This window comes from Apis cerana, linkage group LG14 (assembly GCF_029169275.1).
Source record: "Apis cerana isolate GH-2021 linkage group LG14, AcerK_1.0, whole genome shotgun sequence".
In the NCBI taxonomy this organism is placed as follows: Eukaryota; Metazoa; Arthropoda; class Insecta; order Hymenoptera; family Apidae; genus Apis; species Apis cerana.
In genome coordinates this window covers 10,752,181-10,777,426 of record NC_083865.1, presented here as the reverse complement: position 1 = coordinate 10,777,426, position 25,246 = coordinate 10,752,181, and the positions used below count along the sequence as shown (strand labels likewise).

The 25,246-nt window shown below is 50.4% G+C and overlaps 1 protein-coding gene across 19 annotated transcripts in view; it reads left to right on the top strand.

Moving 5' to 3' along the window:
* Positions 1 to 25,246, top strand: part of LOC114577809 (protein daughterless) — a 78,529-nt gene that overhangs the window by 37,401 nt on the left and 15,882 nt on the right. The window contains exon 1 of one of the 19 annotated variants that reach the window (XM_062084951.1): positions 15,996 to 16,169. The exons of 15 other annotated variants lie outside the window; for them this stretch is intronic. In XM_062084951.1, coding sequence (XP_061940935.1) covers positions 16,011 to 16,169 — 159 coding nt within the window. In that variant the 5' untranslated portion in view covers positions 15,996 to 16,010. Of the gene's footprint in view, positions 1 to 15,995; positions 16,170 to 19,056; positions 19,237 to 20,335; positions 21,195 to 25,246 lie in introns of those variants that run through there. 3 more of the 19 variants (XM_062084950.1, XM_062084954.1, XM_062084948.1) reach the window with 3 other exon arrangements.

Sequence of the window (25,246 nt, the reverse complement as noted above, 5' to 3'; positions counted from 1 at the left end):
TCTCCTTGCACAACCTCGTTATTGCTGTTACGTGTGTAAAACAATGAGATTAGCACCGTTCGAAAGCCGGTCGCACGCTTTTAAAACCCATAATCCTGGCCGAGGAGACCTGCTAGAGGATAGTGCCCCGCAATCCCTTCCTTCCATGCTTCCATACTTTCCAGCTCTTGCACCCGTGTTATCCACACTCGCCGGTGCGTGCCGGTATCTTCGCTCCTACCTGTTTCGAGAAACCTCGTTGCACTTGATGCCAAAACTTTCCAACTGCGTTATCTCCCCGAATCTGTCGACCGAGATCCGCGTATATAAATAACGAGATCGTGGCTTTCGTGGTTTCGCGTGGTTTTCGTCGACGACCTATCCCCTTTTCGTTCTTTCATTCATTCCGTTGTTTAATTTCTTTCGCCGGGACGAATATTTTTTCATTATTATTATATATTTATTCTTCTTCTTCTTCTTCTTATTATTATTATTATATCGGCGCTTGAAGAGACGTTGGAGACGCGATTCGGCGTGTTCGATGTATGACAACGATGCAAGGTATAAGATAGTGCGCATGCGCGTGTGCATTCACACGTACTCGGTGTAACGGCGCTGACGCATGCGCGTACAGCTCGCCTCGCAGCAGCTGTCCGCCAGGTGCGTGGTTCGCTCGACCAATCAGGGATCTCCCCTTGACCGGGGGGTGCTCAACCTTCGGTGCCCTCGATTACCTGCGCCCTTTCTCGTACGTTCTCGTAACCTGTGACCAGTTATCCCGATCCGTATTTCTCCTATACGCGCCCTCCCTCGCGAAATGCTTCCCCTTTTCCGCTTGGTAACCGTAATTTTCCATGCCTCGATCTTTACCAACGCTCTCTCTCTCTCTCCCCCTCTCCCTCTCTCTTTTTCCATCGAAGAGTGTGTGAAAGGGGGAGAGAGAGAGAGAGAGAGAGAGAGGATATCGAATCGCGTTGAACGAGAAAGCGTCGGATCGGAGAAGTATCGCTCGAATAGCGTTAAATTTGACATCGAGGTGGTGGAACGGTTGCAATTTCTCGTAAGCACGAACGTGCGAATAGCTTCCCCCTCCCTCCTGCCTCGGTCGGTAATAACGAAGCCGGAGGCACGATTTCTGTATCGCGTATACACCACCGACTCTCTTTGAATTCGCTCTCCTCGTCTCGCGAAATAATGGACGATAATCGCAGCGTATCATAGCTGGTTCAGCGATGCACTATCTATCTCTCGGTTCGGATTGAATTAGCGCAGCTGGACGAAAATGGCGAATTTCGCGCATTCGTCCACCACGTGGGTCCGCATTGCGAAACTGGCAAGCTACTACTACGACACTCCGCTCGAAAAAAGAATCGAGAACGAACAAGCGATCCATTAAAGGCGATCGGCTTCAGCTGGCCGATCCGGCTAACTTTATCCATGGCGAATTGTCCCGGGTTGACCGACAATGGACGCCACTCCGTCTTATTGTTCGAAAGGGGAGAAGAAAGATAGACTGGAGAGAGGGAGAAGGATACCGGGATACCTCGTATGGCGTTACACGAGAAAAATTTTTACAACTTCCATTTCGAAGTAATCACTTATTGTCCGACTATCGCTCGCAAACTCTCTACGCTTGATACTTATGTATTATTCCACGATAGATCTGTCGTGTACAACACAAAAGGGTACAAATGTTTGCCCGCCTTCGGATATTTCGATTGATATTTCGACTCGCGGGAGTGCGTTTTAATATCTGGCGAGAAAGTATTTCGAGCATTGCGAGGAAGGGAGAGAGAGAGAGAGAGAGGGAGAATGGATTTTCTCTCGCGGCAGAATGGCGGCGGGTCGTGGCCGTTTAGGGAAAACGTCGGCTCCTTTGAAACGCCCGCGCAAGATCGCGGTTGATTTGCCGAGAAAACGCTGCGAGGAAATGTCGTGCGCGCACGTGCACGTGCAACCGAGTTTGGGCCCGGGACGATTGATGGCGACAGTGGAAAACAGAAGGGTAAACGGAGGAGAAAGAGAGGCCCGTGGAAGGCAGCCAGGAAATGACATTTTCTTCGCTCGGGTCGAGAAAATGCAAATTGTGGGAACGAGCGATCGCGAGACCAGACGATTGTCCTCTCTCTGTCCCCTTCTCTTCCCCGCGATTGTTCTCGAATCTCGGTTCGTAAGGGTCAATTTTTCCGAGGATCTGATTTCATCCCCCTCCTCCCCGCGCGAAATCGTGATAATTAATAACGGAACGGTGCGGTAAACGGTCGAATACGCGTTTATCGACGCGTCGTGAAATCGGCTGGTTTACTATCAAACGATCAAACGTTTCACGCATCATCGGCCGTGCTAGTGAGATTAATGAGGAGCTTTGATGCGTGCCAGTAATCATTAATTACACGCATTACGCGACGCTTACTGGCTAGAGCTTCTCTTCTCCCTACATTCCTCCAAGTGATATTCAATCGTGTTAACTGTTTGCCTCGATGTGCCAGGAAATGGATTTGCCCTCAGCGATCACGTGGCCTGCGTGCACACGCTCTCTCTCGCTCTCTCGCGATCGCATTTCGTATCTCGAGATCCTCGTTCCTTCGTGTTTCTAGTCGCGATCGAGCGGATTATCCGATCTTTCGAGATATCCGGATCGATCTTTCGGATCGAGCAGATGGCCGGAAGAAAACGGTTAAACGAAGGATGATGCGTTTCAGGTATCGGAAACCACCGCGGTGACAAATTATTCAACGATTCCTTTCCTTAATCGATCCTTAATTAATGGTCCCCGATAATTTGCCGGTCGAATAACTGGATCGACTCTGCCCGACCGGCTTGAAATCGATCGATGAATTATTTATCGTCTCCCGTTAGATGGGTCAAGGATACTCGGGAAGAGAGTTGTAAAACCAAAAACCATTAGCTCGAGAAGGCTGCAATCGCTTCTCCCTCCCTCTCTCTCTCTCCTTCACTCCCCTTCGTTTCTTTTCCACTCGTCTCGCCCGTCCACCTTTTCCCCACCCTTCTCCCACCGCTTTCACTTTTCCATACTAATTTCGCGACACCGCCTTTCCCGAGAGCGCGTGCCAATCATCTCGATCGTGTCGCAAAAACGCTTAAAAAGCCACCGTTCCGCCGTTCTCGGTCGTTTCTCTTGTTTCTTCGGCTCGAGATCGGCCAAATTCTTTGCTCGATCGCACGCGAAATCCCATTGGAGAGGGGATTCGGTCGGTTAGGAGTAAGTCGTCGTCGTCGTCGTCGTCGTGTGTATGTACGTACCGGGTGTCCTTCGGGAGGAGGATTGACGGAGGAAAGCGGCGCGAGACTGCCTCGAGGGGGTTGCCACTGACTACTTGACTGACAACCAATTATACGTCCCGGTTGGTAAGGCGGATGCCGTTTATATCGGCCAGATCCGGGGATCTTTTTCGGTTAATCCCGGCAGCGAGGGGTTAGAAAACGTCTTGGGAAGGATTAGGTAGCGAGTGGAAGGACAATCGTTTCACGATACCGTGAAAAATGCTTTTGTCCCTCTCTCTCTCTCATCGAGGAGAAAATTGATTCGGAAAATCCGTGTTGCGTAATCGTAATGCACGCACGAGTCGACGTTATATATCGTTGTTAATCTATTAATTGTAGCAAGGGAAAAAATGTATATTTACATGTATATTATCTCGGTCAGGAGGAGGAGGAGGGATAAGGAGGAACGTAGCTGTAATTAGTAAGACAGGCGCGTAGAGAGTTTCGTCAGAAACGGGCAGCAGGCTGCACGTTTTCCTTTCCAAGATGTTGTTGATTCTACTTCTAGATTCGTCTTCGAAGACGAGGCGAACGGCAGGGGGAGGAAAAAGGGAAAAAAGAAGAAAAATTAGATAACCTCGGGATTCGGGAAGATAAGGATTGTCGTTTATATTAATCAGAAGCAAGCCGATAGTCGCGGATCACCGAGGAGCGCCATGTTGTCTGCTCGCTTATCTCCATCTCGTTGTTGGTCGTTTTGATCGACGAAGTCCAACTCTGTAGGAGGAGAACTTTACAAAAGTCGGCGAAGAAAATGCTCGTGCCAAGCATCTCTCTGGTCACGGTCTGGTTAATTTTTTTTTTTTTTTTTTTCCGAAAATTAATTCATCGCTGTTTTACAACTTTCCACCATCGAATAAATATTTTTCCGACGCGGAATCCCTTCCCGATTAAAATTAATCGTGGAAAATATCGATCGCGATAAATTAAAATCTCTTTTGATCTGCGCGATCGTGGAGACCGCAGCGTGCGACAGCTCGAGTTAGGGGTGAAAATGAAATTCGTTAAACGATGTGCTCTCTTTTTTTTTTAATATATATGTATACATATGTATATATATATATATATATATATACACACACATACATACACGCACACGCACACACATGCACACACATATATGTTCACGCAAAAGCTATTTTTTCCCGGAGCGTTTTCGAATCGCGATTTTTGAGATATGACCTCGAGTGTGGACGATGGGGGGGAGTGGGGGGCGCGAAAGAGAAAGAGAGTTTCAAAAATTCATTTGTCGCGACAGAATGAAATTTTCGATTTATCCTGCCGCGGATGTGTAGCCCGCGATTTTCGAGATGTGGACGTGGTGTGCGCCCGTACGTGTACATTTATACGCGTGTATATGGTGGCGGGCCGGGTGAAATTATTACATAATTGTTATTCACACCAGGCGTGGAAAATTAAAGCGGAATATCGCGAGAATAAAGCAGACACGAGGCAACCGAAGTGGCCAATAACGAGGCGGTCACTCGTTGCCCGGCTATCGCTCGTAATTTTCGTATCCGAGCAAACATCATTTTTACCCTCCTCCCCCCCGTGATACCCCGTGAACACGCACGGGTTCTCAACCCGAAGTCCGTTCGCTTCTTCTCGCCGAGAGAAAATAAAATTAGAAAAAATTGGCTCCCACGAGAGAATTCTCTCCTACGCTCGGGCACGGAGAGAGCAGAGAATATAAATAACAATCAACGCGTGCAATTAGGTATCCCAAGGCTGCGGTAATTGCGACACGCACTATTGTACGGGGAATGGCAGGGGGAGAGAAAAATCTCGAGAATAAAAAAGGTATATATATATATATACTTGTTCAAGCTTGATTATCGCGGACAATTGTACGAATACGAATTGGACGAAGAAGCTGGGCCGATCGAATAATAATTCGCATCGAAATGCAAATTCGTTGGAAGTTTGCTTGCGTTTCCTCGGGACGAATCGATCGGTCGTATCGCCGATCACCTGTGTATTTTCTCTATAAATCCCTTGCCGAGCCGATAACACGTTGAAACTCGATTTTTTCTCCTCCCCTCCCCCCGCCTCTTTATACGTTACACATATATATATATATATGTGTGTGTGTACGTATATACGCGCACAACATTAGGAGGCGCATACCGGACCGCTAATTGTAATTATTATTATCATCGTTGGAGAACAAAGTGCAGGTTTCCCCTGACGTGATCATCGTCATTATCTCCTTATCATCTTTGCCATCGCATTACCACTCTCGTTTACATCGGATTCATGCCCGTCCATTATACCTCGGCCAGATAAGCATCTTTCTTATCGACTCCCTCCGTCGAATACGTCGCCTCGGGACACGTAGGCGTAGATCGAATTGAAATATTTTTTTCCTTCTTTTCCTCCTCCCTCTCTTCTCTCCCTTCTCCCTTCGTCCTTTCTTTTCTCGCATCTCGGAAGAGCATCTGGAAAAAAGGAATCCGGTTTACGTTAAACACTCGGACTTGAGGGGAGGGGATTAAAATATCGGTCGGAGATCGGGACGTGGAAAACGATCTTCGATCGCTCGAGTTATACCGTTGGAATATCGTCGCCATTCCCTCGATTTCGATTCTTCCTCTCTCTCTCTCTCTCTCCTCCTGTCCCGCCTCTCTCGTCTCGTCTCGATGGCGTACGCGTCGAAACGCGTATACGCGAGCCTCCCCTATCGTTCATCCGGGGGAGGGAGGGGACGATTTACATATTTCGGCGTGCGTTTGACCGATAATAATGTTTCATCCAGTTTTCGACGAATGGCTCCATTACCGAGACCGAGGCATCGTGGAGCTGACTTTTCGTTATTATGCGCTTTGAAAAATCAACCAGCCACGCTCACGCACGCGTATCGTGCGCGCCGCACAATGCGGAGGACTGAATCCCCGCGTTGTACGTGTACACGCACATCCATAGACGCTATGGAATCCCTTTGTGTGATTTAACGCGCACGAGCGCGCGGACCAGGGGGCACGAATGTAACTTTTCATAGGAACGGAGGCTGCACGAGCCATTGATCATTGTTCCGCTGGTTGCGTAGGGTGCCTGCCGATCCGCGGGATTTCGCCAGTTTTTCCACCGGCTTAAAACTCGTTAAAATGTTTTTTCAATGTTCCACCCCTTTCCACTCCCTTTGATTTCCCTCCGGTTATCGCTTCCCCCGTTTGATTCGCGATCACCGTTTCCCTCCGCATCTTGCGACCCTCCTTCTCTCATCCACTTTCCGAACTCGTTCGATTTTTCTTTTTGATCATCGTTCGAGGAATTTGAGAGGGAAGGAAGGGAGGAGGAAGGGAATCGTCGCTTCGAAGAAGGAGGATCATCTTTCCTCGACTCGGTTCGGTTAAATATTTAAGCAACAGAGCATTTCACTCGGGGGAGTACGAGACGGTGGCGGGGCGCGAGGAGAGGCAAAGGCGTCGTTTCGGTCTAAGCCGCCATCCCTTGTCCTTTATCTTCCGTCAAATATTCCGTCGGCGCGGTAATGGCGAAGAGCAGGGAAGAGAGTCCGATCGCGGTTTTATTGCTTCTCCGAGAAACTGGCTTAAGTACGTTTCTGTGTCCCGCGGAAATTCAGCGGAGCAAGGAAATGCCTTTCGAAAATTCCAGCCTCCTCTTCACCCTCTCCTTCTCGCCCTCCCTCTTTTCGCGCGAGACGAAGCGAGAAGAAACCTTCTCCTTCCTTTTTTTCGAAAATTTCGAATCGAGAAATGTATCGGTTAACCCTCGAATCGATCGAATGGATGGTGCTCAGGGAATCCCGGAAACAGTTTCGAGGATCATCGACGTTTCAAAAATGATGCGATGTTGTTCCACTCGATGATATCTGGGGGATAATGGAAAAATTAGTAAAGTGCCCTCGACGGCTGGGTGACGTTCGTCCAAAAACGCACCCTCGATTCTCGCGCGCGAGGAAGGAGAGAACCCGTCGAGTGCCCTCTCGACACCCCGTTCGATACCGCGAAACGTTTTCGCGCCGCGTGCCGCCTCTCCACCTCGTTTCTCGCTCTCCTCTTTTCCTTTCCCACAAAAGGGTAAAAAGACCGATCCTTTCCCGATCGCTCCGCAACCTAATTTCACCCTCGTATTTGCCTTACTTCCCCCGTTACTCGAAGGAGACAGAGAGAGGGAAAGATGTTGGACACACGCACGCGCACAGGTAAAAAGAGAAGGCGTCGTTTCCGCGTAATTAATTATCCACTCTATATGCTAATTAGTCGAGGCTAGCACCGAGTCTCGGTTGGCATTGTGCGGAGGAAAAGGAAACCTCTCTCTCTCTCTCTCCTCGCTCGTGGCTGGCTCTCATTAATTCCCGCAAAAATGGTCCCGGACGATCTATGGACGGCGTGGACTCCTTCGATGCAAATCCCTGGATAGAGCCGGCTCGTTGCCGCTATCCACAACGCGTCGAGGGATGACGTACGCGTGGTGGAAAAGAAATTATTTACAGGTGTGCGGCGTGTTTATGCAAATGTGGCCACGGTATATATATACGTATATTTCGCGCCCTAGCGCCACGTTCGACGCCAGTCGCCGACTTTTCATATCCTCGGTGAAATTCATCGCTGTGAAATTTTCCGCCTTATCTTCGCTACGCCCCGGATTGTACGCGGAGCCAATTAACGGCAACGGTCGGTGTAGCGTCGATAGAGGAGAGGGGGAAGGTGGGGCTGGAAGGAGCGTTCGCGGAAAATATTATCGCGGGTCAGGATTGATATCTGAGAATTTGCCGCAGGTACGAGGTTTCGCGCGTCGTAATTACTCGTTATCGTTCGATTAATCGCGTTGACGTTCGTATTTATTTATTTATTTATTTAATTACGAGCGGTCGAGTCGAGGCGGACCGAATTCTATCTGGCGCGGGATTCTCTGTAATCCTGCAGCGCTATCTCGGGACGAAACGCAATTTCCACTTACGAGAGCGTCCAGCACGCGCCTCGTGACGGCGTTTCTTCGTCGAACACACATATGTACATATACGTACACGAGGGGAGAGGGAGACAGCAGATCGGAGCGCAGAAGGGAAAAGGGGAGAAGGCAGAAAAGCCGTTACCTCAAATTACACGGATCGTTTTATTATTTATCGCCGGCAATTTCTGCTTCCACGAGGAGCCGCATCTCCGATCGAACGAATCCACGACTCGTGCCGCGCGAATTCGTCGTAGATCAATTGACCCCCGCATAGATCATCCTGGTGTCTCTCCTCCTCCTTCGTGGGGGAGGAAAAATTGAAAAAGCTCTATCTCTCTTTCGCCTCCCGTTCTTTCAACTCCGCGCCGTGAAAGGGAACGTCGCGATATTTCACGGAGTCGGAAGAGAGAGAGAGAGAGAGAGAGGGAGCGGTGTTAATTTTTCTCAAGCGAGCAGCGTTTTTAATTCGTGCCATTGTTTCGAGGCCGGTGTGGTAGTATCGCGCAATTTTTCCATCTCGATTCCACCCGTTTCACCGCTCGAACGCCGTCAGCCTTCCTTCCCCACCATCTTGTACGCTTCCTGACATTTTCAGATATTCAATTACCGCGACACAAGATATTGCGGGCGAACGGGGCCGGGTCCGGTGCCGCAAAAACGTAATAAATCGCACTCCTCTCTCTTCCCCTCCCCCTTTTCTTGTTGCTCGCGCTGCGGACGTACGCGTGGCACGGGTCTGCATTCGATACTGTACCCTCACGTTTGCACGCGTGTGCGTCGCGCGGTATATATCCTCGGGTGTACGTACGTATGCACATACGTGTGCATATCGATGGCTCGCTCGCTCTCGGAATGCCTAGGTGCGCGGTTGATCGGCAAGAATCGCTCGACGCGAAATACGAGTATCCGTCCGCGCGGACTGAAATCGATGGATCGATTCCGAGAGGGGTCGCCTAGATACTTCCGGCTTCGTCGTTAGTGCGAAGCCTCTCCGTTCTCTATCTGTCCGTCTTTCTCGCTCGTGATATTACAGATATTATAGAAGGATAGGTGTTGTGTCAAGGAAAAGAAGCGTCGCGGTTTTGGAGCTTAATTCACTCGTCGTGAATCGCAACCGTTTCGATTCGAAGGGATGCGAGGGGAGGAGGAATTGATCTGGTCAGAGAGCGCGAGCCCCTCTAATTAGCGCTATCCGTCCGCAGTTTCGCGAAAATCTCGTTAATTGCTCGTATCTCGGACCGGGTATCTGAGCTCTCGCGAGAGGTCAGAGGACGCGAGGTACCCAGCCGTAAGATATTTATCTGGTGCTCGCACGCGCCTCGTAAATTCGCGCGTCGGTGAACTTTTATACGCTTTGCCTTTAATACACTTTGAAGAAAATATATATATATATATATATATATAGGATATATATATATATATATATATATAGGAAGAGAGAGAGAGAACATGTTAGGTATCTCAACGCGTCGAAGCTTTTCTATCTGGTGATCGATTCGAACTTGGTTGCCGGGATTCGAAGCCGAGTCGAATTCCCACTTGCGAAAGATGAAAACTTTCGATCATCGATAGGGAGTGGAATCTTATCTCGAAGTCGGATTTATCTCTCCTCCTCCTTCTTCTTCTTCTTCTTCTTCTTCTTCTCTCCGCTAAATTTCGTTTCCTCGGATTCACAGCGGAGACGCGTTGTTGTCGCCTCCTCGATCCGCTCGAGATATCATCGGGTGGCGATTATTCGATGGGGAAACTATTCGAGGACGAAAAATTGCATTTTTTTTACGCGGTTGCGCTCGAGCTCGTCCTTTCACGCGCTTTTTTTCGAGAACTCTCTGGCAGCAGGCTGGCTGTTCGCCACGATTGTATCAGCTCTCTCTCTCTCTCTCTCCTGTTTTTTGGCAGAGTTGGCCACTCTCGACAGCGTTCAGAGTCGTACACACCGTGTTATCGACGAACGCGCGTTTGACCGGCGGAAAAAAAAGTCGCGGTGCGCGCGAGGGGTGATAGCGAAATGGCCATTAATTACGAGCGTCGGAGCTGCTCTTCCAATTAGCTCGAAAAACCGGGTTTCGTTCCTCTCCTCCTCCTCCTCCTTCTTCCTCTCTCCCAACTCCGTAATTTATGAGTCGGCTAACAAGCGTTGAGAAGAAGAATCGCACGCGAACCGATAGGTTGCGCCGGACGACGTTTCAACCGCATCGACTTTTCCCTCCTCTCTCTCTTGCGCGCGCGCGGCCCGGTTTAATTAATCGAAACCGGCGCGTCGGCTCGGCTCCAACCGAATTCCTAGAGTGGTAATCGCTTCTAGAAAGGGGGAGGGGGGCGCCGACCGAGGAAAGGATTACGATTTCGCGAGCTTATTTTTCGACGCGGCGCGTGTAATCTTCGCAACGGGGGTGGGGGAAGGGTGCGTGATCGGCTTTGTGCCTTGGAATATTCCCCTTCCTGCCCCGCCTATTCTTCTCCTCCACCGAATCCGCCCCAAATCCGCGGATACAATTCTATCGGCCGACCGATCGAATAATTGAAATACCCCTTTGACATACCCCCCTCGCTTTTCTTTCCATCCCACCCTTCTTGCATCTCGGAGTGGCGTGGTGCAACGTATCAATCTACCGACCGATTTTCATCCCCGCCTCGTCCCCTCTCTTTCTTTTCAATTTTGCGAATTTACGAATTTGGAAATTAATTACACGCGCGGAACCGGTAGCCTTGTTGTTATTCGTCCCGTGGTAAGCGCGTTTCCCCTCTTGGTGGCTCGTCACGCTGCACCACGCGCGGTAAGTCACGTAATTCGCCCGTATTTTCAGATGCTAACCGCCGCCGCCGCCGTCTCCGCCACCGTCACCGCCATCGCCGCGAACTCGATAGCGATGCGAATTATTCGCGTGATCGAGGCGCACCTCGACACCGTGCTGCCGGAATCGGGACGGGGAAGGAAATGGGATCGAGAATATATATATATCGAAGAAATGCACGCATATAGAATATCCGTTATTTTCTTTTTAATAATTGACGAAATTTCGAGCGGCGATTGCAATCCGAGCGTTTAACTCCTTTTCAAGGAAAGAAAGAAAGAAAGAACGGCCACGTCGAAGAAAAAGAGGAGGAATCGGTTCGCAAAATACACGCGTGTATTTAGATAGAAATAACGTAATATCCGTTATTTTCTTTTTAATAATTGACGAAATTTCGAGCAACGATTGCAATCCGAGCGTTTAATTCCTTCTCAATGTCGGGAAAGAAAGAAAGAACGGCCACGTCGAAGAAAAGGAGGAGGAATCGGTGCTGTATTTATATAGAAGATAGAAATAACGTAATATTCGTTATTCCCTTTTGAATAATTGACGAAATTTCGAGCAACGATTACATCCCGAGCGTTTAATTCCTTTTCAACATCGCGAAAGAAAGAAAGAACGACTACATTGCTGCCACGTCGAAGAAAAGGAGAAGGAATCGGTTCGCAAAATACACGCGTGTATTTAGATAGAAATAACGTAATATCCGTTATTCCCTTTTGAATAATTGACGAAATTTCGAGCAGCGATTGCATCCCGAGCGTTTAATTCCTTCTCAATGTCGAGAAAGAAAGAAAGAACAGCCACGTCGAAGAAAAGGAAAAGGAATCGGTTCGCAAAATACACGCGTGTATTTAGATAGAAATAACGTAATATCCTTTTGAATAATTGACGAAATTTCGAGCAACGATTGCATCCCGAGCGTTTAACTCCTTTTCAAGGAAAGAAAGAAGGAAAGTCGGGAAAGAAAGAAAGAACGGCCACGTCGAAGAAAAAGAGGAGGAATCGGTTCGCAAAATACACGCGTGTATTTAGATAGAAATAACGTAATATCCTTTTGAATAATTGACGAAATTTCGAGCAACGATTGCATCCCGAGCGTTTAATTCCTTTTGAACGTCGGGAAAGAAAGGAAGAACGGCTACGTCGCTACGTGTTGCTGGCGGGTCGAAGAAAGGGAGGAGGAATCGGTTCGTGTTTCCCTTGCTTGGCGCGGAGGGGGGCGGTGCGGCATGGTTGGAGTATGGGGGGAGGGTGAGTCAGGGTGTCGGGTAGTTGAGGCATTATAGTGCCGCTACAAATCATAGGGCAGAGCCCCTTGCCGCTCGAAAGGTTCGCGTCCATGAGAACGCGCGCCTCTGCGTGTGTGCGTGCGTGCGTGCGTCGCGCGCAGGGGTCGGCTGACAGTGGGACGTTACGCGCTTCGTGTATACGTATATATATATATATATATATCCCGTTGGTGCAAGTCGGGGTGGCGCACCCCCGAAAAAGCCCCTTTCTTTGGGATTGGTGTACACGTCGTTACTACGATTGTCCTTTCCTCCCTCTTCTCCTCTCCTCTCCCCTTTTCTCTTCTTTTGGCGAAGAAAGAGGTCGTCGAAATCGTCTCTCGTATCCTCTCCGGTTTCCAGCAGATCTCGGATGTACGGAAGCTCGAACGAGCAATGGAACGAGTATTGGAAGGACGGTGGTGGTGCTATAAATAACGATTCGCGCGATGAGAACGGTGATTCGCGTCGAATCAGATGGAAAAGTGGATAAAGGGATAGGAAGAGGAGGAGGAATTTATGGGACGGGTTATCTGCGTAACAAATTCGTACACGTCCGCGATAGCATATTTAATTCCTCGGCTGTGGAAGTTAATTAATGTCGAGGGAGGGGTGGGGCGTTAATGGACCCCCCATGGATGCGGTTAATCGCGGTGTATAATTGAACGGGTGGATCCGGATCAAGGAAACGACAATCAAGGAGGAAATTTGTCCCGAGAGATCTCGCGTGTCTCGTCGATCAGAAACGTCGGGCGATCCTTCCTAGCCGAGAATTCGAAGGTCTTGGACAGTTTCGATCGGTTTATTGGTATACCAGGCCGTACGAGGCCGTAAAAGCTCGGCGAAGATCAACAAGAAGACGAATTTACGGCGAGGGAAAAAGGAACCGAGCTGCTATACAACTCTCCCCCTCTCTTCTTCCCAGCTACTTTCGTCCCTCCTCCTTTTCCTCGTCGAAATGACCACGAAAATTACTCGATCGCTCCGATTTTCTTTTCTTTTTATCTCAACCTTCTCCTTCTTTTAAGAAGAAGAAAAAATTCACAACGATAAATTGGTGGAATAAATTCGTTCCTCGAAATGATTTTCTCCCTTATCAAAATAGACGATACGGTCTATGAAAATAGACGTTTATTTATTCATTAATTTGCCGGCACGAATGGAACGAACGGTTACATCGTTTCCGATTATGTACCGTTCCTTATTAAACGAGGGAGGGAAGAAGAAGAAGAAGAAGAAGAAGCGATGGGCGGAGAATGAAAATTGAAAGGCTACCACCACCACCGATTAGGAAGACGGTAGTACATACTTACTTTTGGATTTAGAGGGATCCCCTTGACGGTGGTTAGAGCTGCTTACTTTACCGACCGACCGAGCCGAGTTATTAAATTTTTAACGCGCTTCCAACGTCGGTGTACGAGCAAGCCCCTCGTTTCACCGCCCCTTACCTTACCGCCGTTTCTCCCCCTCCCTCCCTCTGCAGCCACTCCACTCGACGATCTCTCTCTCTCTTTCTCTCCCCTCCTCCTCTCCGTCGTGGGACGAGTAACGTGGAGGGTTCGCTGCGAACGAGGGGTGAGCGAGAAAAGGAGCGGGAGAGGGACCCCACTGTTGTCGTGTTGTCTGTCGCGATAAATTTATGAATTGTTCCCAATTACACGGAAGCTCGTGGCCAATCGCCTCCTCTAACGGAAACTCACCCTCGCCTTTTTCTGCCGCAGTAAACTGCATTCCCTGGACTGGATTTGATCGGGGAAGAGAGAAGAGAGGGGGAGAGAAGGAAGAATTCGTAGTCCAGCTTCCCTCGAAAGAGTTTTTCGGCGATGTGAAATCCGAATGGGAGAAAAAATGGTTGTTTCTTCTTTTCTCGTTCCCAGAATTTTCGCCCCGGCGTTATTTCGGATTACAAACTCGTGACTCACGTAACCCGATAGCAGACGGGACGAGAGATAGTTGGCTGATGACCGTGCGTTCTCATTAAACACTTGACGCGGTGTCAAGTGACACGGCTGTCAAGGATTGTTTGCATGTCGCGTGTCGGTCGCGGAGAGAGAGAAAGCACCTTGGCGCAAAAATTCCAATTATTTTAACCGTCGATCGATCGGCGACGGCTCGCGCCTTCGTCCGCTTTCGAGTTGCGATTTCTGCGGGTACAAGATTCGAGATTTTCCCTGCGAGCGGAGAGGAGCAATATTTCGCACAAAAGAAATGTTTGCCCCTCCCCCACGATTCGCATACGATTAATAACCGCGGGAGCGAAGGCGTTTATTTTCGACTCAGGCTCGGCTCGCGTTCCCGACAAGAGGCTATCGCGATTCCCACGCGGGGATCTGCTTGGCCGCGAGGGGAAAAAATCACGTGTCGTGGAGTGACGTAATCCGTCAGCAAACAGCGTCGTATAACCGCAGCGCGAAAATCGACGGAATTTTTCGCCGAAGTCGTCGCGATATCCGGACGCGTGGAAAAGTTTCACTCGATCGGCGAATAGTTGGATCGATAGACGGATCGAGGATTTGGAAATAAGCGGCAAAGTGGCCGGCCGCGGTTTTAATCGCGGTTTAACGAGCCTTTGATGAAAACGCGCGGCCATCCCCCTCTATCCCTCCCTCCGTCAATGGTTAATCTTGATTCGGCCGGGATCTGGAAATTTATCGTCCTCGACGACGATGATGGTAGCAAACCACTGTTAAATAACAATTACAACGCGGCCGAGGGAAACGCGGCCACCGAAATGCCCGGTGTAACGTCAACCGGCGGTAATTTAACTGCCGCCTCCATAAACAATCGTCGTAGTCACAGCCATAATTATTATTGTACAGGTCGGGCCTGCAGAGAGAGAGAGAGAAAGAGCACATTGTACGCGCGCCACGCTGCGACAGTTAAATCGCCATCGTTAAATGTCCGGCTTTACGAGTGTGTCGTTGAATCGACGTTCTCTTCGTTATCGCCCACCGGACTTCCCCCTCCCCGTTCTTTTTCTCTTGCACGGTTCGTTATCGAACCGTGTGTGCGCGAGGGAGCGCGTCATCCGGCCACTTCCGGCCGAAGGAATCGCGGAAGCGTCGGCAAGGAAGGAAGAAACGCTTTGGATCGAGTTCGGCGTAGTATCGTTCCGTCCGTCGATCGAAAGAGAAGCGTAGTTCGAGTGTGGATGGAGGAAGAGTGTATAGGTTTCTCCCCGTTGCTAATTACCCGCGTCCTAATTCTTCGGGAGGAAGCGGAGAAAGGGAGGGGAAGGGAGAGAAAGGTCGAACGATTCCCAGTTTGGGAATCGTCCATCTATCTATCTATTCCATTTATCTATCCATTTGTTTATCTAGGAAAGGAAAAAGGAATCGGTTGAGTGAGTTTAAGTTAACGATCCGATGACTCGGTTTCGAGCGCGTTGATTGTCGTTGTCCTTGGTGGCAGGAAGGAATCGGCGGCGATTACCACGATTACCACGATTATCGCGACGATTATTCCTTTGCCCCTCGATTTTTCCGCGAAAATTGCCACCTCGTTCGCTTCCGCTCGCCTTGGGAACGAACGTAAACGCTGTGCTGATTAGCTTGTCCTACGCGCAATCACGCTTCCTCTCTCCTTTTAATTGCTAATTAAAATCGCAATCGGTTTTGTTTCAGGTAAGTGATCGAGCGGTTGGCCTCTTTGTTTCAACGTTTCTGGAGAGAACTCGTCGTCGTAATTGTCGTCGTCCTCGTCATCGCCCCCCCCCCTCTCTCTCGTTCTTCCTTTGTTCGAGCAGAAAGAAAGGAAGGAAAGAATGGATGGAAAAATCGGTTCGATTGAAATTGAGCGACGGGAGGGGGCGGATAAATGGCGGAGGAGGGGACACGAACGAAGGAGAGAAAGAGGCCGAGAAGCGAGGCGAAAGCCGTGGCGAGCGGAGAGCACGTGGGCAGCCGCTAACAATCACAAACAGGCGTGCTTAATTCATTCGACTTTCTAGCACCGCGCCTACCTCGTCGCCCCCTGTCGCCCTGATATTTTCCACGTTCCCCGCGGAAATGTTTGTCATTCGCGGGTTTATGCCGTTATTCTTTATTCAGCTGCCGTGTAATATTCACCTATTTTATGTGTTTACCCTGCCCGGATCATTAATCTTTGACCGCGCCTCGTGAAACGATCTGTAAATCTCCTCGTAGAAATTAGAATACCGTTCCTCTCCCTATCTATCCATCTCTATCTCTCCCTCGAGCTGCGATTTACGCGCAGAAAAACGGGACGATCTCTCTCGATCCGAATCCGGATCCTGTCTCGTCCTTCCCTCGATTTTTTTAAAAAAAGTCAACCTATCTCCTAGTCCTCTCCCAAACGGATCGAGTCGTTTAAAATTCACCGAGCTTTCGATGGGATCGGTTAACGGTACGAAAAGACACTGTTAGAGAGGACACGCCTGACGCTCTAATTGCGCGAGTCCGCTTATCATCCATCTTGGGGATACCCTCGATTTTTCAGGGCCGTCCTCCTCCCCTTCTGGCGAGGAAATCGAGCGGGATCGTTGAACCGACCACGGTTGCTATTTTTTCGTCGGTCGAGGCCCGGCCGAGTGGACAGTCCGGGCCAAAAATCCGCAGCTGAGGATCCCCGTTGCGCGTGGCTGATTTCCGACAGAGAGTGTCGTATCGCGAGGATCATACGAAATCGGATGAGAAATGGTTAAAATATCTTCAACGAAGGCGGAACCGTTGCGTTTTTTTTTTTTTTTCTTTCATCGATCGATCTCTAATTTCGTCGAATAAGGTCAGAAAAGGTGGGCACACAGCGTCGTGATGCGATCGTTTTAGGTAGCGCATTCCTCTGGCTAGCTTTATTGGCACGTATAACCGAGAGGCGACAGGCAGTCTGGCCAGCCAACTCCGTGCCACGACTCTTAGCCGATTAATTCTTTCATCGGCGTAACGAAACAAGAATGTCCCGTTAACCGATCCGCCGTTGTGTTCGGTCGGAAACGTAGCCTAAACTTGCCAAGATTCCCGAGCCAAAGTTCGTTAGTCTCTCGTACCATTAACATATTCGAGGTTAAAAGAAACGGAGTGAAAATGTACGACGAAGGGACGAAATGATTTTCTCGAAATATCTCTTCGATATTCTCTCTCTCTCTTTGCTGCGTCTCCCCTTCCAAGAGTTGTCGCTGGCCGAAGAACGGTGTTACGTTGTCGACGGCGGCAGGCAGTCTGGCCAGTTTACTCTTCAGTGGCTAAAGCTAGTCCACCTCTCCATCTCTCTCTCTCTCTCTCCCTCTCGTGCACCCGTCCCGCTCTCGCATCCGCCCCGACACCACCGACTCTTTCTTTCTCTATCGTCTATTTGCCTCGAGCCTCGTCTTGCTCTCACCGTCGGCTCTCGCCTCCGTCCTTGTCGCTCCCCTCTCGGCTAATGCGAATATCTCCGCGATACCTGCGCGATACGCGCTCTTCTCGCCTCTTTATTCCTCCCTTGCTTTCCTCGTCCACTCCTTCCCTCGAGTCCTTTAAAACCGGTACACCACCGGCAGAAAAGTCTCTCGGCCACGAACACGCCCTTCCTCTCCTCTTCCTTCGTCCTTCCCTCCGCCGTTTCATCGTTTCCTCGTTTGTTCGTTCTGGGACGATATTTCGCTCCAGCGAATCAAACCTGTCTCTCTCGAAATTCTTTCCACCTCTTTTCGAGGGGAGAGAAGAATAAAGGGTAAAACGAAATGAAATAAAGCGAAGAAAGAAATTCCATAGGCGGTGATTCGAACCGGTTAATCGGTGTTGGCTCGTGCCAACGCCGCGTAATAAACGAGCGATCGTGCAACGATTCGAAAGGGTTTACGTTGTCGCGCTCAAACATCGATATCTAGGTGAAGGTGTGTTACGATTAGGCACCTCGCGGCCCGTGGTACGGTGCTAGTTTTCGTTGAGCAACCGCGAGCCGATTCCCGAGCGCGTTGGCTGCTCGATTACATACCGATCGTTTTCTTTCCTTTTCTCCTCGCGTTAAATCGGTCGCGTGAAACCTCCTCCATCGATCAACGAACGGAGAGTAAACATTACTTTTGTTTGTACGTATTATTCGAATTTCGCGGATGGGAATGGGGATGGAATAGGAAATTGGGGGAGGAAGAGGAAGGAAGAAAGAGGTCGATATTCGTTTCACCGATATTTGACGAGCTGCTTGGACTTGCACGCTGGCCTGTGCATTCGCTTTCCTACCTGTTGCACGTCGGCCAGGCCTGTTTTTCCTCGAGTTCACCTCCCCCGGAAGCCATCACCTCCCCCGCACGCCGCCGCGGGGGTTGCCACCACTTTTTCCACCCCACACCCTTGGACCTCGAGTTCCCGTAACGTAAACTCAATCGCAAAAGAAAAGGGGAAAAAAGGGACGACGAGGTAATTCGACTTGTTTAAATATTTTTCCAAATGTTTGCAATATTTTCTCCCTTCCTTTCTTTCCTTTTTCTCTCAAAAAAAGCCATATATATATATATATATCATCGTATGTTACGTTTCTCGGGGAGGGTGGAAGAGGAAGAGGAGCGGATAAAACGGGAGGAAGGAGGACGGAGACGACGGTGTCGAAGGGATCGATCCGTCCGGCGCACGGAAGTCGGGACAAAAGAGGCGATTCACCGGTGGCGCGGCCTCCTTCCTAATCCTCACAAAGCGCCTCACGTCGCCACCAAGTCGAAGTTTACTTTTCGTGCTCAAACATAACTCCGGGCCTTTCGGGAGCGGGAGGGGAGGGGAGGCGGTTAAACACACATAATCCACCGTTTTCCGCCGTAACTCGTAACTCCCGCTCGTATTTTCTCTCCTTCCTCTCTTTCTACTCTCTTCCTCCTCCTCGCCCTCCGCTGGATGAACTATTTCTGTAGCTCCGCGCCACCGCCGCCGCCACGCTCAACCGCGAGATGCACCGATGCACGCGAGAACTTTCCAACCGACGAACCCGAGAGTATCGCGTACACGCGTGTATTTAACCGAGAGAGGAGAGCCGCCTTGGCCTGGCTTAATTCCTCCAAGGTAACAGGAATATGACGGCGAGCGAGCGAGTGGTCGCCGCGCATCTTCGAGTCTCTTTTCTCCTGCAGAGGAGGAGTGGAGAGGAGAGGAGACGCAGAGGTACTTGACCTCTGGTAAAAAAAGAAGGAAAGGGAGAAACGAAGACCAAAACTGGTAAAGCAGAGGAAGAGAGAGGGAGGGAGGGATGGAGATTAAGATATCGGCCGATTGATGTCCCGGCGCGGAGAGAGAGAGAGACTGGAGGGGGGCTGCAAGATACGTTCTCATCAGCGGTAAACAACGCCCGCCCCCCATGAATCAATATACACTTCTGTTTTTGACGATGGCCAAACGCGGGCCGGAATAAATCTCCCTCCTTTTCCTCCTTTTCCTCGTCGATCCCTCACCTCTCCTCTCCCCTTTCACGGGGAGGAGAGAAAGGAAGAACCCACCCCTTTCTCTCTCCCCTCCTCTTCACACCCCTCGCGATCGTTCCAGGAAATTGGCTCGATATCGAATAAAAAAAGGAAAATGTTTCGTTCAACTAATCCAATTCGCGGTTCTCCATCTCCATCGTTCCGGAACGAATCGTTTCTTTTCTTTTCTCAACTCGCAGGGGACTCGTCGAAGAAGCTGGTCGTGGATAACGATAAAATTGTTATCGAATTATCGTTGGAACGGACCAACTTCTCCGAGAAACTGCGAGGAACACACGGGACGAAGGGGGAGGGAAAGGGGATCGGAAGTATCGGAGTTGTAGGGCCGCGCACGAGCTGCTATACGTGCACACGGTGCACGCGAGTGCAGTGGCGGTGTCCGCCATCGCGGCGGACAGAGAGAGAGAGAGAGAGGGGTACCGCTGGACCCAGGCTCCGTGTGTGCCGCGTACGAGCTTACGTACGAGTAACAAAACCAGTCGTCGTCGTCGTCTCTCCACTGGCTGACCAGCCGGTCAGCCTAGCCTAGCCTCAGCCTGGCCGCCGTCGCTTCTTTACCTTCTAATCCTCGATCGTACTCGATATCTCGATCGTGCTCGTGCCACGGTTTATTACATATCCCGGAGAAGAAGGTGAAACGGAATCGTGTGTAATCGATCCCTCGCTCGGAGACGAGGAGAATGAGAGAGAGAGAGAGAGAGAGAGAGAAGACGCGTGTGTCGTGAAATGTAACGCGTTTCCCGATAAGGATAATTGAGATTCGTGTTCTCGGTTCGGATGGGATACGGCAAAAGTGCGAACGAAGCTGTGGTGTGCGAAGTGCGTGAGCGTAAACGCATTGTTCAAAAATAGTCGGCGACCGCGTTGAGGCGATCTCCTTCTTTCGCTTCCAAATCCGCAAACTTTCCTTCCCTCTCCTTCCCCTCGTCGTTGCTCATCTCCTTCGACACGAATTCATCTCGCGATTTCGCACGATTTTCTCTCACTTCCACCCGTTCTGCCTCGAGAAGGAACGCGTTCAAACCGAATGGAATGGTGGACGAGGAACGGAGCAGCGTCGGGCAACGATGACGATTAGGAGGGGGCCGATCGAACGATGGTCGATTCGGATCGGAACAGGATACCCGGGGAAGATGGCTAGATCCGTTTGAACATCCCTCCTTGGGAAGAAGAGGAGTTGCCTTCTCGAGTCGAACGATGGGGGAACGGAATTCGAGGCCGATCGGCTTTTGGATCGACGCCGATCCCCCTCGCGTGCCCGGTGAAATCGGCACGTTCGACGACGGATCCCCGCTTCTCCGACCCGTCTACGATCTTTCTCGACCCGATTGTTCCCCGTTGACGCGCAACAACCAGCCGCTGAACAGGAACGGGCCGAATCGACCGGAGTTGCGACGCGACGGGGATCGGTTTCAACCCACCACGGTCCCCAACGACTTGGAGCTGGCCGCCGGAAGTGGGCCCGTGTTGCAACCGCCGCCGACCGCCTCCTCGCTCCCGTCCCCCGGCTATTGGAATCAGTATGGTGGACAGGAGAGCGGGGTAAACACTCGTTTAACGGAGCAATTCGTTTCCAACTATCGGGACGGTTGCTGTCTTCGAGGGAGACGGTTTTCTGTCGTCCGTAACGTCGCGCACGATGAGACAGTTTTGCGGCTCCCTCCTCCGCGCGAGGGGAGGGGCTCGACAGTTGGGCACTCAGCACCGGCCGATTAGTCCCAGACTGCGTAGGACCGGTTTAGCACTCGTACCTACGTGACTTGGACCCGACTCCAACCTTTTATTGCATCGTACCTCGTTCGTACCGTGCACTTGCTCGAGGGGGAAGGGGAGATTCTCCTTTTTCTTTCTCCTTTCCTCCTCTTCCAAGTTTCGAGTGCAGATATTGGGATTTTCTTTTTTCCCCCGCGTCGAAGAGGAGGACGCTCGAAGAGAATTTCGAGGCGGCAGGAAGCGGGGCTGAGCCGCGGCTCGTATCTAACGTTTGTCCCCGTCCACGCGGAGTCGTATTCACGGCGCGTTTCGCTCGGCCAGCTAATTAGTATGTGCCGTGGTGGCACGTATTAGGCGGCAGTCACGCTTGAATACGAAACGCGCGCGAGGGGACGTCGCCCACCGCCTCCTCCATCCCATCCTCGAAAAAATCGCTCGTTGGAATTTCAAGAATCTCCCCCTCCTCCCTCGCGTTTCCAAGAATCGAGAAACGAGAGGAGGGGAAGAAGAGAGGAGGAGAGGAGAAGCGGATCGAAATTTTTTGAAATTAGTCCGCGATCAATGGTCGTGTTTGCGAGCTCGTGTTTGCGAGACGCGTGCAGGTGTATCTCTCCTCGCCGGGATAAATAAATAAATAAGAGGGGAGTGGTACTCGAGCGATCGAGCTCGCTCGACGATTACATTTAATTAGTTGATCGTTAAATCGCTCTGACTAACTCGCCTTATCTACCTACCTGGCTCTCGAATCAGATTTCTAACTCGAAAGACAGACCTCCTTTCCCGCCCCAATCTTTCCTCCGTTCGTTGGAGATCGAAATCGGGTGGCGATCGAAGAAAAGGCGACGCGTAATTCGGGAAAAAGGGAAGCGATGTCTCGTCTCGGAGGGAGAGGTTGGAACGAAATATTCCGGATCGGGCGTGGTGCACGTCCCACACGACGCACAGGACACGGCACACGGAGTCTCTCGCTCGCCCGTCTCTTTTGCCTTTCTATCCTCGGCGTTCCAGCCGCGCGCTGCTCTCTAATCCGGCGTCTCTCGATCGTTTCCCGCTTGGAGCCGTTGAAATATCCACCGACTTTTCCTTCGCGCGAATTGTTTGCAAAGGAAAGAACCGGTTAGTTGTTGATTATCCTCGCGTATGAATTTTTCAAGGGAAACCTAAATCTAAACCTTTCTCGCAAGCGAGTCGATTTCTCGGAGGATTATCGGTATTCGTGTACGTTCCTTCTTCCCTTCCTTTCCTTTTTCTTCCCATCTGAGGCGAGCATTGGGCAGAGGCCTTGAACGGAAGCATCTCAGTCGGGAACGAACTTGTTGCGCCGCGATTGCAATTACGAAACCTTTTTTTCCACGAACGGAGAAAACGTTGCCTGGCCTCGCGTTCCCTCGAAATCACTCGGAGAATGGTCTTTTTTCCCCTCCTTTTTTTGCCGATGTCTCCAAGATCGCGTTCTTCGCGTCTCATTTAACAATCGAGAAAACTGTCGAGACGAATCGAGACAATTCTTCCCCCTCCCCCCTTTTTGCGAGAATAAATTTTCGAGATGGAGGAAAAGTTAAAAGGATGGACTGCAGGCTCGCTTTATTTTCGTGGAAAAAGTCGTCTCGGTCGGAGAGAAACGGATCCTCGGCCCTTTCCTCCTTGGGTATTCCGCGCGTGCGGCGACGAGAGGGGAAAAGTTTTTCCTCGGCGCGGACATATATATATATATACGTGGACGCGAGCGGAACTGCATGCCTCTTGTAATTCTGCGCGGCCCGTCGTCTTTTATGCAGACTTAAATCACATTCTCGAGGAATGAGTCGACCTTTTCGAAGAGAGGAGAAACGCTCGCGTTTGCTCGATTCTACCGATCGACGAGCAGGAGGGGGCTATTCGCTTCTGTCCATCCTTTCGAGGAGGAAGGGAGACTGTGACTTTACATGGGTTTGAATCGCATTCTGATCGAGTGAGTCGATCGTCGAGGAATCGAGAGAGAAGGAAAAGAGATATATATATATATACACGCGATATACTTCGATCGTGTTCTTATATATACTTTTATATATATTTTTTATCATTGAAAAGCGCGGCCGGTTCGACTTTATCGGAGCGATTTTCGCGGGAAATTGATCGGGGCGAATCGCGCGGTATTTTCGTGCCGAGCGAGCACTGATTTAGCATCCGAACGAAAGTTGGGCCAGGCTCGCCTGGCTGTGAGTTAAGCTCATTGTAACCTAGATCCGGGATCCTAGATTCGGCGGATGATCGGCCACGCGTCCGTCGTATCGGTGACGGCACGGAATTCCTCCGCGTAGCGGCCGTTCGATTTCTCCGTCACCCTAGACACAACCGAATCTCCTAAATCTCCAGCAATTTTGACAATGGCCACGCATGTAATAATACGCCTTTGTACGCTCCAGTGCGTGTAGCGAACAATCGGATTCTGCGTGCTAGGCGGCTCTGCGACCTCGTAACTCGTATAACGCAGGGCCGTCCAGACGCTGTATAACCTAGGTTTAAGTACGATCTAGCAGTTCTGAGCAAGCGATCGTACAGGCGAGGTGGATACCGGTGTGTAACTTGGGCTCGAGATAAAGCGACGGTTGTTCGAAACAAAAACCGTCCCCTTCCCCTTCGAGGACGAATCGCGCGAACGAAGATTGGTGTAAGAGCCGAATTTACAACCGTGTTTGGGAACGATTCGTTTCTTCTCTCCCTCTCTTCTCCGTTCTTCGGCCAAGGGCGAATCGAAGATATTGAACGTTTCATTAATCGAGCCCTCGCCCGGTTGAAAACCGATCCACGTAGCCCGTATCAACCGACTAATTGTTGATTATGCAGCCGTTTGTCTCGGCTCTAACTATATACGCGAGGACGGCGATACGCCTAATAAATAATGTAGAGACGCGGTGGATCGTCGTCTCTAGCCCTCTTTTCACGTGCTGCGAGCTAGCACCCATTCGGAATTACATATGCACACCTGCGCGCTCTGTGTCGGAACGTTGTAAACCGCCCGTACACCTTACGCCGGCCAGCTTGTATTGGTACCGTTGCCACCGGATCCTCCATCCCGTGTAAACGGCCTTAAGCCTCTTACGTCAGCCGTTTCCACGAGTGGGTACGCCTGATAATTACCAATTAGTGGGTGCCAATTAAAACGGGAAGGATTTCGATCCGTCCCCGTTTTCGCGGTCCTCTCCTCCCCACTCCTTCTCCCTCCTCTTCTCCCCGCTCAGAGATTTACTCGTCGCGATCAATTTTACCTCTTCCTGTCTCTCTCCCTCTCTCTCTCCAGACTCGTGTTTACCGTACGTATCTTTGTCGAGGCGAAAACGGCTCCTTTGTTTAAGGAGCTACAAACTCGAGGGAAATTTACTTACGAAACCAAGGGGTTTTAGTCATCCATCGAGCGGCGAGAAGAAGGAAGGAATTCGAAGGAACGGATTCCTTTCTTCTCTCTCGCGAGAAAAGTTGTTTCTTCTTCTTCTTCTTCTTCTTCTTGCGGCGAGTCGACACCCGATATTCGTAAGACGTAAAACAAGAGCGATTTGTAAAGTTTTTCTTTCAGCGTCAGCACAACAACCTATCGGATGTCGGATAGAATAACGTCCACTAATGAAATCTCAAATATTAGATGGCATTGTATCGCGTGTTTTGCAAAACCTGACCCCCTCCCTCCCTTCCCCCGTCGCTTCTCACCACCACACTTAGCCTCTTTCTACGATACGATAAAAGCGATTCCGCGAAATCAGAGCCGCGGAACGCGCGCCGCAGATACCGAATAGCTTTCGTTTCGTTTCGTTTCGTTTCGTTTCGACGAGTGTAAAGTTCGATATGCTCGGTCGCCAGTCCCATCCCTCCCCCTTTCTTTCGTCGACCATTGTCATCTCGTGTCG